Source organism: Nansenia antarctica, assembly GCF_963989245.1.
Source record: "Nansenia antarctica genome assembly, chromosome: 8".
NCBI lineage: Eukaryota > Metazoa > Chordata > Actinopteri > Argentiniformes > Microstomatidae > Nansenia > Nansenia antarctica.
The window spans coordinates 13,024,876-13,037,501 of record NC_137678.1 but is presented as its reverse complement, the minus strand read 5'-3'; the positions used below and the strand labels follow the sequence as shown (position 1 = coordinate 13,037,501).

The following is a 12,626-nucleotide window of genomic DNA, read 5'->3' as shown; positions in this document are numbered from 1 at the left end:
GACATGACACACACACACACACACTCACACACACACACACACTCACGCCCATGTCATGACACACTCACGCACATGACATAACATGGCACACATGCACACAACACGACATACACACTCAAATGTAAATACGGTAAGTCTCTCAGTGCCTCTGGCTCCATAGAGAACACCTAGTCTTCACATACCAACGAGAGCCAACCGCTCACACACACACACACACACACACACACACACACTGTAACGGTTTTGCTCGTTGACTTCGTTGTCCGGGGTGCCAGTCAGGGCGAGGCCTGACAATTTTAGTTAGTGTGGGGTTGTTTTAGTCAGTCTTTAGTCAAGTTACCGTTACAAGCGCTACATGCATCAAAACATGAACCCTTTTTTGTTATACACATGTGAATGGGATATTGTAATATTATAGCATTGCACAACAGACGAAAATTAGTACACAAAGGACATGTGTTGCAATTCAGGTGGTACTGTATTGTCACAATAAACAAAGAACTCTCAAAACATCAACTCAACAGTTCATCAAAACCCCAAAAGTTCAGTTCAGCTCAATCACAGTCAATTGTATCTCACCCCGCTCCCACACAACGAACGCAAGACTTACAGTTTGTAACAGTCTGTCAGTCCGATAGCTTAGTGGTGTCGGGTTACCCGCGCTGCTTAAGATGAGCCTCTACTGCTCTCTCCCCAGCTCCGGTGTAAGCGTATGACATTCCACGGCCTTATATCCAACTGTATCCTTACGGGGCATTGTATCAAAAGGTATCATCCAGCTCTTCGCGGTCCGAGTAGGCTAAAACATTACCGAGACGCAGACAGCGGACGCGAACTGTGGCACAAACACGAACGGACGGAATAATCCACTTCCTGGTTTGTTTGAATCATTCCGCTCTTCAGCACTCGGTGAGAGACACCTTATCATTTCCCGTCGTCTGTAGAGAACGGGGATTGGCTGATTTACGACTGGATACCGGCAGCGTGTGACGTGTGACAGCGTGTGAAAAAAACGTGGAAGTGACAGTCGGCGGCGGAGACATGGCAGAATCGCCACAACACACACGTATAGAGAACACCACCTAGTCTTCCCATACCAACGAGAGCCCACCGCTCACACACTCACACACACACACACACACACACACACACACACACACACTCACGTATAGAGAACACCACCTAGTCTTCCCATACCAACGAGAGCCCACCGCTCACACACACACACTCACTCACACACACACACACACACACACACACACACTCTCACACACACACACACACACACACACACACACACACACACTCTCACACACACACACACTCACATATAGAGAACACCACCTAGTCTTCACATACCAACGAGAGCCCACCTCTCCCAGCTCCCAGCTCCGTGGTGCAGACGGAGATCAGCCACATACAGCAGCAGCGGCAGCAGATGACATCGATTTCACTTTTCAAACGGGAGCTTTCACGTCCGCTCATTGACGCTTCATTTCATCGACTCAAAAATCCGTCCCAACAGGGTGAGGGGGGCGGCTGAACGAACACAGATTAGGATGACAACACTTACCGTGACAACAGTTACCCACATCGACCGCAGGCCTTCTAATCTGTACCTGGAAAGATGCAATTGATTGGCGCTATTATGAACACAATTCAGTCTGCTTACCTGGGTGGACTCTATTGTAGGTGACGAAAGGGGGGGGCAAGGGGGCGGGGGGGGGGGCAGTGTACACTGTGACGATTGCGTCATGTGTTTTATTGGTGTTGGCTCATTGAAATGCTCTACTGGTCTACTTATTCACAGAAGCTTTCTCTCTCTCTTTCTTTCTCTCTTTCCCTGCAACCCCTCTGTCCACCCCTGTTCTGTGTCTCCCTCTCCATCTCTCTTCCAAACCTCTCTCTCCCTCCCCCCTTTCACCTCCAACGTGCCCCCTCCCTCTCTCTCTCTCTCCCTCCACTCTCTCTCATCCACCATGTCCCCTCCCTCCCTCTCTTCCCTCCCCTCTCTCTCCTCCACCTTGCCCCCTCCCCTCCCTGTCTCTCTTCCCTCCCCCTTCTCCTCCCTCTCTCCCCCTTCCCTCCCTGTCTCTCTTCCCTCCCCCTTCTCCTCCTTCTCTCCCCCTCCCCTCCCTGTCTCTCTCTCCCTCCCCTCTCTCTCCTCCACCTTGCCCCCTCCCCCCCTGTCTCTCTTCCCTCCCCCTTCTCCTCCACCTTGCCCCCTCTAATCCCTCCCTCTCTCCCCCTCCCCTCCCTCCCTCTCTCCCCCTCCCCTCCCCGTCTCTCTTCCCTCCCCCTTCTCCTCCCTCTCTCCCCCTCCCCTCCCTGTCTCTCTTCCCTCCCCCTTCTCCTCCCTCTCTCCCCCTCCCCTCCCTGTCTCTCTTCCCTCCCCTATCTGTCTCTCTTCCCTCCCCCCTTTCTCCTCCAATGTGCCCCCTCCCTCCCTCTCTCTCTCTCCCCTCTCTCTCATCCACCTTGCCCCCTCCCCCTCCTACTCCCCTCCCTGTGTCCCTTCCCTCCCCTCTCTCTCCTCCACCTTGCCCCCTCCCCTCCCCTCTCTCTCCTCCACCTTGCCCCCTCCCCTCCCCTCTCTCTCCTCCACCTTGCCCCCTCCCTGCCCCCCGTCCCCAGGCTCCAGATGCTGGAAGCCATCTGTAAGCACTGGGAGGGCCCCATCAGTCTGGCCCTGTACCTGTCGGACGCCGAGGCCCAGCAGTTCCTGCGCTACGCCCAGGGCTCCGAGGTGCTCATCAACCGGGGCAACGTGGGCTACCACATCGTCTACAAGGAGGGTCAGTTCTACCCCGTCAACCTGCTGCGCAACGTGGCCATGCGGCACGTCAACACGCCCTACATGTTCCTGTCCGACATCGACTTCCTGCCCATGTACGGACTCTACGAGTACCTCAGGTGAGATTACACTTCCTGTTATAAAATGGACTGCACTTATATAGCGCCTTTATCCAAAGCGCTTTACAACGGTCTCTCATTCACCCATTCACACACACATTCACACACCAATGGCGGCAAGCTACCATGCAAGGCGCCGGCCCGCTCACTGGGAGCAATTTGGGGCTCAGTGTCTTGGCCAAGAACACTTCGACATGTGGCCAGCCGGGGTTCGAACCGCCGATCTGCCAACCTTGCGATCATTAGACGGGGGGTCTACCTCCAGCGCCATAGCCGCCCCTGTTATGATTATTTATTTATTTGTCATGTTTTTTTTTTTTAAAGTGGGCAGTCCCACTCATATTTTTTTCATTTTATTGATAGATACAGTGGAGAATTAGACAGGAAGGATGGGTGAGAGAGAGAGGAGGGATGACATGCAGGATATGTCCCCGGCCGGAACCGAACTGGGGACCCTGCGGTTACATGGTCGACGCTTAACCCGCTACGCCAACTTAGCGCCCCATTTTTCATGTTTTGTTATTGTTATATTATCATGTGTTGTTGTTCTTGAATATATTTATGTTGTTGTTGTTGTTGTTGTTGTGGTCTGTTACTGTGGTTTCTCAAGGTTGTTGTGTACTGGGTCATGGTGTTGTTCATGTATGCTCTGTGTGGACCACAGGAACAGTTGTGGCTGTTTGTGCAGCAGCTAATCAGTATTGATTCCGTTAACGGAAATTGTGACAAAATATGTGTAAAAAATGTGTCAACAGCCATTTTTCCATAACGAAGACGTTGAGACGTTGACAAGACAAAAATGGATCTTTGAATATAAGAAACTGTGACTAAATCTATTTTCATTTTCGTTAACGAGACGAAATCGATTTTTTTCAACCGTGTATGCATCTACCGATATCTTGCAAAATCAAAGCAAAGCAGCGCATCCTTGTCATTGGTCGAATGCCACCCGGGTCCCGCCCCTCCCTCCCCCCCACAGACGATACACACAGTACGTGCCTCACCTGCAAGCAAAAGCACCAAACTAGTGAATGATTAACACAATGGCTTTAACACCAGTTGGGCTCGGTAGATAAAAAGAGAACCGATATATAGACAGACTATATGAATGAATGAATGGACTTTATTGTCATTGCTACAGTACAGGTACCAAACAACGAAATTTAGGAGGGGTGGCTCCCCTGGTGTTAGGAAAGGGAAAAAAAAACACTTTTAAAAAATCACAAGAAGGGAAGGAGCTGGTTTACATAAATAAAGGCTATGTACACTATCCACTGTACTATACTGTACAGATAGACGACTAGGGTTGTCAATATTGCACAATAGTATTATTTCACATTTATTTAAAGTGTCACAGTTTGCAGGCTTGAAATGTACATGTTTGTGCCTCAGCACTACACCTGATTTTTTCAGGCCAGCAGCTGCCATCAATCCGTCCAGACTGTCCAGGGCCCAGAACTTAGGTCTTTGCTGTGTTCAGGGCCTGGACGGCCCTGTGGTAGAAGCTGTTCTTCAGTCTGTTTGTCCTTGCGGCCAGGGTCCTGAACCGCCTTTTCGAGGGCAGCCTGGTAAAGTGTTCGTACCCAGGGTGGGTCGGGTCCCTGGAGATCTTGGAGGCCTTCCTGAGACAGCGTGTGTTGTACAGCTCTTCCAGAGAGGGGAGGGGGGCGCCGGTGATCTTCTGTGCTGTTCTCACGACTCTCTGTAGCGCATTTCTCTCCGCTGTTGTGCAGCTGGAGAACCAGTTGCAGATGCCGTAGGTGAGGATGCTCTCCAGTGCGCCGCGGTAGAAGGTCACCAGTATCTCCTGCTTGCTGTGTTCCTTCCTGAGGACTCTCAGGGTGTATAGCCGCTGTTGTGCCCTCTTGATGGTGGCTTTTGTGTTGTCCTTCCAGGTCAGGTCATCCCGCATGTGCATCCCCAGGAATCGGAGGGTTGAGACTCTCTCCACGCTCTCTCCGTCGATGAGCAGGGGCTGGATCTCGGACTTTTTCCTCCTGAAGTCTACGATGATTTCCTGGGTCTTTGACTTGTTCAGCAGCAGGTTGTTAACCTTGCACAGCTTGCTCAGTTGCTCTACCTCATCCCTGTACGCCGCCTCGTCCCCCCCCGAGATGCATCCCACCACGGTGGTGTCGTCTGCAAACTTTACGATGGAGTTGCTGGGGTGGACGGGGGTGAAGTCGTAGGTGTAGAGGTTGTAGAGGATGGGGCTTAGCACGCAGCCCTGGGGGGACCCAGTGCTGATTCTGAGGGCTGTGGAGGTGTGGGGGCCCACCCGCACCCTCTGGGGGCGGTCGGTCAGGAAGTCCTTGATCCACGCACATATAGAGTGTGATAGACCCAGGTCTAGTAGTTTGGTCACTAGCCTGTCTGGAAGGATGGTGTTGAAGGCGGAGCTGAAGTCCACGAAGAGCATTCTCGCGTAGCTGTTTCCCCTCTCCAGGTGGGATAGAGTGGCGTGGAGAGTCGTCGCGATGGCGTCCTCTGTGGACCTGTGGGCTCTGTAGGCGAACTGGTATGGATCCAGGTTGGGCGGGAGGCGTGTGAGTATGTGGGCCCGGACTAGTTTCTCGAAGCACTTCATGATGATTGGTGTGAGTGCCACCGGGCGGTAGTCGTTTAGGCAGCTCACCGTGCTATAGACTTTATTATGAGAGAGAAGTACATAGCTCTTGGTTTTAATGTGAAGTTTCAGAAAATGTATCACAATAGTCAAAGAAACTATGTTTGGTTTCTTGACTTTGATTAAAGCAACATTCCACTTCTATCTGTGCAATGTCCTTAGCTTAGTAGTTGCGAGGACAGCACAACAGCATCACATCAAAGTGAGAGAGAGGCTAGGGTACAGATATCCAGCTACGGTAAGGATATTACACAGATAAAAGTGTTAACAGAGTGAAATGCTGCCTTAGGAGTAGCAACAAGTCACTCTCTATATTACATCTGTTGCCTGGATTTTCCTTTAGCAATGTTGATGGAATACCCCCCAGATCTGTTGGTCTGTTTGGTTTGGTTTGATGTCGAGTCATAATTCATGTTGATATTGTGGTTGGCACACTGATTAACAAGAACATTTATAAATGGCACTTCATATCAAAAAGGTTGCCTACCCCTGCTCTAGACTAAATCTAAAATAGCTGCCAAAATGTCCACTGCAGCTAGTGAGGATCCAGAACAAACAAATAAACAAGTCAATACTGTAGCCTTAGCTGTCCCTCCTGAAGCCTTCCTCCTGTCTGTTGTGTTTACAAAAACACTTTGTTTTGTCAGGTCTCATAGCCTACGTATTAATACGTTACTGTTGTTTTATCTCGACCCGAGTACTAGTTTTCGTTTTCGATTAAAGTTCTTTTTTATTGTTCTAAGTCGCTTTGGAATTGGACAAAGGCGTCTGCTAAACGCCCTAAATGTAAAATATAAAACATTTAACCACAGGAGAAACCATTGGATTCTCTACTGTAGGGATGTGGACAGAATGACCTCCGTTCAGTCAGGTCAACGTTGTTAAACGGTCCTTATGGGTCTGTTTTATGAGCACCACTGGAGCAGAGGTTCATATCGTGTAACTACCGTATGTTGTAACCCCATAGTATATGACCTCAGCACAGTCTCCAGGTCATGGCGAGGAGGTCATTCTCTTTTAACGTGCGCTCCCAAGATGTTCTGCAGTTGCTTGTTCCTCGTGTTCGCACAGACCTGGGAAAAAAAAGCCTTCAAATACGCTGCCCCCTCTGCTTGGAACACCCTCCAGAAAGACTTCAACCTGGAAAAACTGATCTCGTACGATGCCTTTAGTGGAATCTTGAAGGACCTTGAACGGGAAAGTACTAGAGAGTGTCTCTGTACTTAACGCAGCCACCTATGCTGCATTCCTGATACTGCCTTATGTTCATTGCTTTATACTGTACGTCTGAAACCTAAATGTATCTGTTTTTATATGCTGCCCTCTTGGCCAGGTCTCTCTTGGAAAAGAGCTTTTAAATCTCTCGAATAAAAAGTATTCACCTGGTTAAAGGTATAATAAAATAATCTTCCTTTCCGACCACTCGAGTCACTCACTCTGTGACACTTCTGGTGTCGATGACCCCCTATCGATGACCTCTCAGTAACGTTGTAGTAACGTCAGGCTCCCTCTGGGTGTCGCTCTCTCTCCCCTCAGGAAGTCCGTGGTCCAGCTGGACATGGCCGACAACAAGAAGGCGCTGGTGGTCCCCGCCTTCGAGACCCTGCGCTACCGCCTCTCCTACCCCAAGTCCAAGGCCGAGCTGCTGTCCCAGCTGGACATGGGCACGCTCTTCACCTTCAGGTAGGGACGCCCCCCCCCGCCCAGCCGTGGTACGCACTGGTTACCAACGGTTGCAGATAGAAATGTTCTGCCAATGTATGCTGCCTTGTCAATGTATGCTGCCATGTCAATGTAGCTGCCTTGTCAATGTAGCTGCCTTGTCAATGTAGTTGCCTTGTCAATGTAGCTGCCTTGCCAATGTAGCTGCCTTGTCAATGTCTGCTGCCTTGTCAATGTCTGCTGCCTCGTCAATGTAGCTGCCTTGTCAATGTAGCTGCCTTGTCAATGTAGCTGCCTTGTCAATGTAGCTGCCTTGTCAATGTAGCTGCCTTGTCAATGTATGCTGCCTTGTCAATGTATGCTGCCTTGTCAATGTATGCTGCCTTGTCAATGTAGCTGCCTTGTCAATGTAGCTGCCTTGTAAATGTCTGCTGCCTTGCCAATGTAGCTGCCTTGTCAATGTACGCTGCCTTGTCAATGTATGCTGCCGTGTCAATGTAGCTGCCTTGTCAATGTAGCTGCCTTGTCAATGTAGCTGCCTTGCCAATGTAGCTGCCATGTCAATGTAGCTGCCTTGTCAATGTATAGCTGCCTTGCCAATGTCTGCTGCCTTGCCAATGTCTGCTGCCTTGTCATTGTAGCTGCCTTGTCAATGTATTGCTGCCTTGCCAATGTCTGCTGCCTTGTCAATGTAGCTGCTTTGTCAATGTCTGCTGCCTTGTCAATATAACTGCCTTGTCAATGTATGCTGTCTTGTCAATGTAGCTGCCTTGTCAATGTATGCTGCCTTGTCAATGTCTGCTGCCTTGTCAATGTAGCTGCCTTGTCAATGTCTGCTGCCTTGTCAATGTATGCTGCCTTGTCAATGTAGCTGCCTTGTCAATGTAGCTGCCTTGTCAATGTAGCTGCCTTGTCAAAATCTGCTGCCTTGTCAATGTAGCTGCCTTGTCAATGTCTGCTGCCTTGTCAATGTATGCTGCCTTGTCAATGTAGCTGCCTTGTCAATGTAGCTGCCTTGTCAATGTAGCTGCCTTGTCAATTTAGCTGCCTTGTCAATGTATGCTGCCTTGTCAATGTAGCTGCCTTGTCAATGTAGCTGCCTTGTCAATGTCTGCTGCCTTGTCAATGTAGCTGCCTTGTCAATGTCTGCTGCCTTGTCAATGTATGCTGCCTTGTCAATGTAGCTGCCTTGTCAATGTCTGCTCCCTTATCAATGTAGCTGCCTTGTCAATGTCTGCTGCCTTGTCAATATATGCTGCCTTGTCAATGTATACTGCGTTGTCAATGTAGCTGCCTTGTCAATGTATAGCTGCCTTGCCAATGTCTGCTGCCTTGCCAATGTCTGCTGCCTTGCCAATGTATGCTGCCTTGTCAATGTAGCTGCCTTGTCAATGTAGCTGCCATGTCAATGTAGCTGCCTTGTCAATGTAGCTACCTTGTCAATGTATAGCTGCCTTGCCAATGTCTGCTGCCTTGTCAATGTAGCTGTCATGTCAATGTAGCTGCCTTGTCAATGTAGCTGCCTTGTCAATGTAGCTGCCTTGTCAATGTATGCTGCCTTGTTAATGTATGCTGCCTTGCCAATGTATGCTGCCAGTGCCTTGTCAATGTAGCTGCCTTGTCAATGTAGCTGCCTTGTCAATGTAGCTGCCTTGTCAATGTAGCTGCCTTGTCAATGTATGCTGCCTTGTCAATGTAGCTGCCTTGTCAATGTAGCTGCCTTGTCAATGTAGCTGCCTTTACAAACAATCTATGTCCGCTGAGTAGGGGAGCGTGGGCTATGTTGTCATGCCTAGAGAAACAGAAAATCATGCCTTTGAATCAAAACATTAATGCTGGCATGACCCTTTTACTTTAAACTTTGAAATCGAATGTTCTCTGGCGTGCACGTAGATACACAGTAATTGTTGGAATTGGAATGGAATGGAATGTATTACTGGCTTGTAGTGTGTTAGTAGACAGACAGACAGACACACACACACACACACACATCGTCATATTTGGACAAGTAAAAGATAAGTTCACTTGTGTACCTGAAAAAGCTTAATGTCAAGCCCTGGCTGGATTACGTGTCGCTATCGGTATTTTCCATTGGCAAGTGTGTTTGCCTTTCGACACAGAGACGGTGGTTTATGATTAGGAAACTGACAAACCAAGCCTGAGAGTCTTTGAATAACTGAGCAGACCTGGGCATAGATAATCATGTGTAAACATGTTTTTTATAACTATTTCTCCTTGAACTGTAAAGTCAAGGAGACTGACAAGATAATCAGGATTGCTAAATGCACACGGCAACTCTCACTCCTCTTACCCTGAAGTCTTGAGTAGGATTTCTTGAAGCAGACATCAAGTTGTTGCAAACAGTCGCCCAGTCGCAATCCGACTCGCTCCAACCGAGCCGTTGAACGTGACATTTCTGGCTTGCCAACAGACTTGACCCGTCTGCTTAAACACCCGATGTAAACCAGCGCAGGTGGTGGTGAGGGTGTGGGTGGGGGTGGTGGTGATGGTGGTGGTGGGGATGGGGGTGGTGGTGGTGGTGGTGGTGGTGGTGGTGGGGGTGGGGGGGGTGGTGGTGGTGGTGGTGGTGGTGAGGGTGTGGGTGGGGGTGATGGTGGTGGTGGGGGTGGAGGTGGTGGTGGGGGTGGTGGTGGTGGTGGGGAGGTGGTATCTGAACTTGAAGGGAGTGAGTTTTACCATCTCAACTCTGGTTACAACACTCCACCAGTGCAAACTGGCCAACACCTAACCCAGTATGCTCTGCGTGTCCGTATGTCCGTGTAGATACCACGTGTGGACCAAGGGTCACGCTCCCACCAACTTCGCCAAGTGGAGGACGGCCACCACGCCGTACCGGGTCCAGTGGGAGGCGGACTTCGAGCCCTACGTCATGGTGCGGAGGGACAGCCCCGAGTACGACCGCAGGTTCGTGGGCTTCGGTTGGAACAAAGTGGCCCACATCATGGAGCTGGACGCCCAGGTACTCACACCCCCCCCTCCCCTCTCCCCAGGTACTCCCCTCCCCCCTCCCCAGGTACTCCCCTCCCCTCCCCTCCCCAGGTAATCGCCTCCCCCCTCTCACACCTCCGCCTGCACATTTCGTCCGTCCTCCAACACCCCCCTACAGTACCCCCGCACACTTTCCATCTGCACACGCGTCTCCACCTCCTCCGCACTTCTCTCTCCATCCGCTCACATCTCTGGACAACACAACAGAGGGGTGAGGCTATGTTACATTGAAATCGTTTTGTAACAGATTAATTAGAACTATTTACTCACATAACCTGTGAGTAAAGAAAAAGATTATATTTTTGCACTCAATCAAATTTCAGGACCCTCCTTTCATGACTTGTCCTAGATATGTGCGTTCTACCACCCAGTATCCTTACATTTTCAAAATCACATCAGGATAAGCTAGTATAAAGCTATTTTGACGTTTTTCTGTGTAGGAAGCAGGCTAATTTACAAGCAGCCAACTAGTGGTCGTTGTGTGTAAATAGCAGCTTGAGCATTGTAAAGAGGGGGTCATTTAGTAGGTAAGGCACCGCTGTTCTAGTGTTAGTTACTTCTGTCTTCTCTGACTTCTCCTTTTGCTCTCTCTCTCTTTCTCTCTCTCTCTCTCTCTCTCTCTCTCTTTCTCTCTCTCTCTCTCTCTCTCTCTCTCTCTGACAGGAGTACGAGTTTGTGGTCCTGCCCAACGCCTACATGATCCACATGCCGCACGCCCCCAGCTTCGACATCACCAAGTTCCGCTCCAACAAGCAGTACCGGGTCTGTCTCAAGACCCTCAAGGAGGAGTTCCAGCAGAACATGTCCCGGCGCTACGGTTTCGCCGCGCTCAAATACATGACGGCCGAAAACAACAGCTAGCCACCACTGCAGACCCTCATTCCCCCAGACTAGAACCTACCATGGACCCCCTCTGGGCCGGGCTGGGCTGGGCTGGGAGGAGGGAGGGAGAGGGATGTGGTTACAGTTACAGATAGGCCCCCCTATGGGTCGTCAGGAGTGTTGAGACGCTTAACTGTCGGGAGACGGCCGTCGACTCAAGACTCTCTGGTGACCCCTGACCTTAGTGGAACCCGCTGGGGAGGGCGTCACAAGGTCGTACCTAAACATTGTCTCCCACTAGGGATGGAATAAGCTGTATAGGCAGGAGTTTCTGTTCTGTTCTGGAGCGAGAGAGCTGTTTACTGCTGATACCCACGGTTGACTGTTTCTTCTAAGGCGGGTCTCTGGGCTTCAGTGTTGCAGGGGCCCCAGAGTGGCACCGCTTTCTGCTACTTCACAGATCAAACGAACTGGATGCTGAAGGAAAGCAGGCCTTGGAAAGCAGACATTCGATGCCTTGCCATATCTTGAGAGACCAGCAACTTCAGCGAGCGACTGGAGTCCCAGCTGCTGTCTGTTGGGCTAAATGTAACGTTTGTGTGTGTGTGTGCGTGTGTGCGTGTGTGTGTGTGTGCGTGCGTGCGTGTGTGTACGCCTAAAGGACTTGAGGAATGCTTTGAGGAAAAAAGCGGAGAACGAAGCTTTGAAGCATCGTGTGTTTTACATCATGTCCGCACACGCTGCTCAACGGAGCCTTTTTCAAGTGCCACAACATTTTTAAAAAGCAACGATTTGACTGACAGCACACCCGGGTTCCACTTTTAAGAAAAAAAAATGCAAATCTGTGACTACAGTCTGTAAGAAGACAAAGCAGTAGAGAGCCACAGCAGAACACACAGGCCCTACTCATTTGGAAAGAAATCTCATTCCGCCGAGTGACAACATCTTAAGATCTTAAGTTTCGTCTGTATCTGCTATCGCTACATTTATTTCCTGGTTCTGATACTACCGAGCAAAAATAAATCTCCAGACTCCACGTTACGAAAGGGAACTTACACTACAAGGACAACTGGAGGCCATCCGAACAATTGATATTCAGGGCGTCTCCACATACAGCGACACGAGAAGGAATTGTTTTCGGGACTGTAAAAGGCTTGGACAGACCTAATACCGTGTACACTCTGTGGAATGTTCTTGGACAGATTTTGAATGGTTTAACAATGTGGATCATAGAGACACACACACACACACACAGCCACACACACCTTTACACATATTGAACACCACTGAAACATCACTCCTTTGGTCAATACCACTATTTTCAACTCCAGATGGCGATCTTGTCTCATTCTACCAACTTTTTACAAGGAACCTTGATTTTTGCTCCAGGCCTCTCTCTTTCTCTTTCTCTCTCTCTCTCTCTCTCTCTCTCTCTCTCTCTCTCTCTCTCTCTCTCTCTCTCTCTCTCTCTCTCTCTCTCTCTCTCTCTCTCTCTCTCTCTCTCTCTCTCTCTCTCTCTCTCTCTCTCTCTCTCTCTCTCTCTCTCAGACACACCCATCGGGGAGGGGATCGTCAATCATCGAACTCATTACTT

The 12,626-nt window shown here is 49.8% G+C and overlaps 1 protein-coding gene across 1 annotated transcript in view; it reads left to right on the top strand.

Moving 5' to 3' along the window:
* The window catches only part of large1 (LARGE xylosyl- and glucuronyltransferase 1), a gene marked incomplete at its 3' end in the record, with an annotated part of 91,368 nt that extends 80,297 nt beyond the window's left edge, over positions 1-11,071 (top strand). Inside the window, exons 11-14 of the mRNA XM_080538689.1 lie at positions 2,635-2,913; positions 7,076-7,222; positions 9,986-10,181; positions 10,874-11,071. Of these exons, the coding sequence (XP_080394815.1) occupies positions 2,635-2,913; positions 7,076-7,222; positions 9,986-10,181; positions 10,874-11,071 (820 nt within the window). The remainder of the gene's footprint in view (positions 1-2,634; positions 2,914-7,075; positions 7,223-9,985; positions 10,182-10,873) is intronic.
* Positions 11,072-12,626: the final 1,555 nt, after the last annotated feature.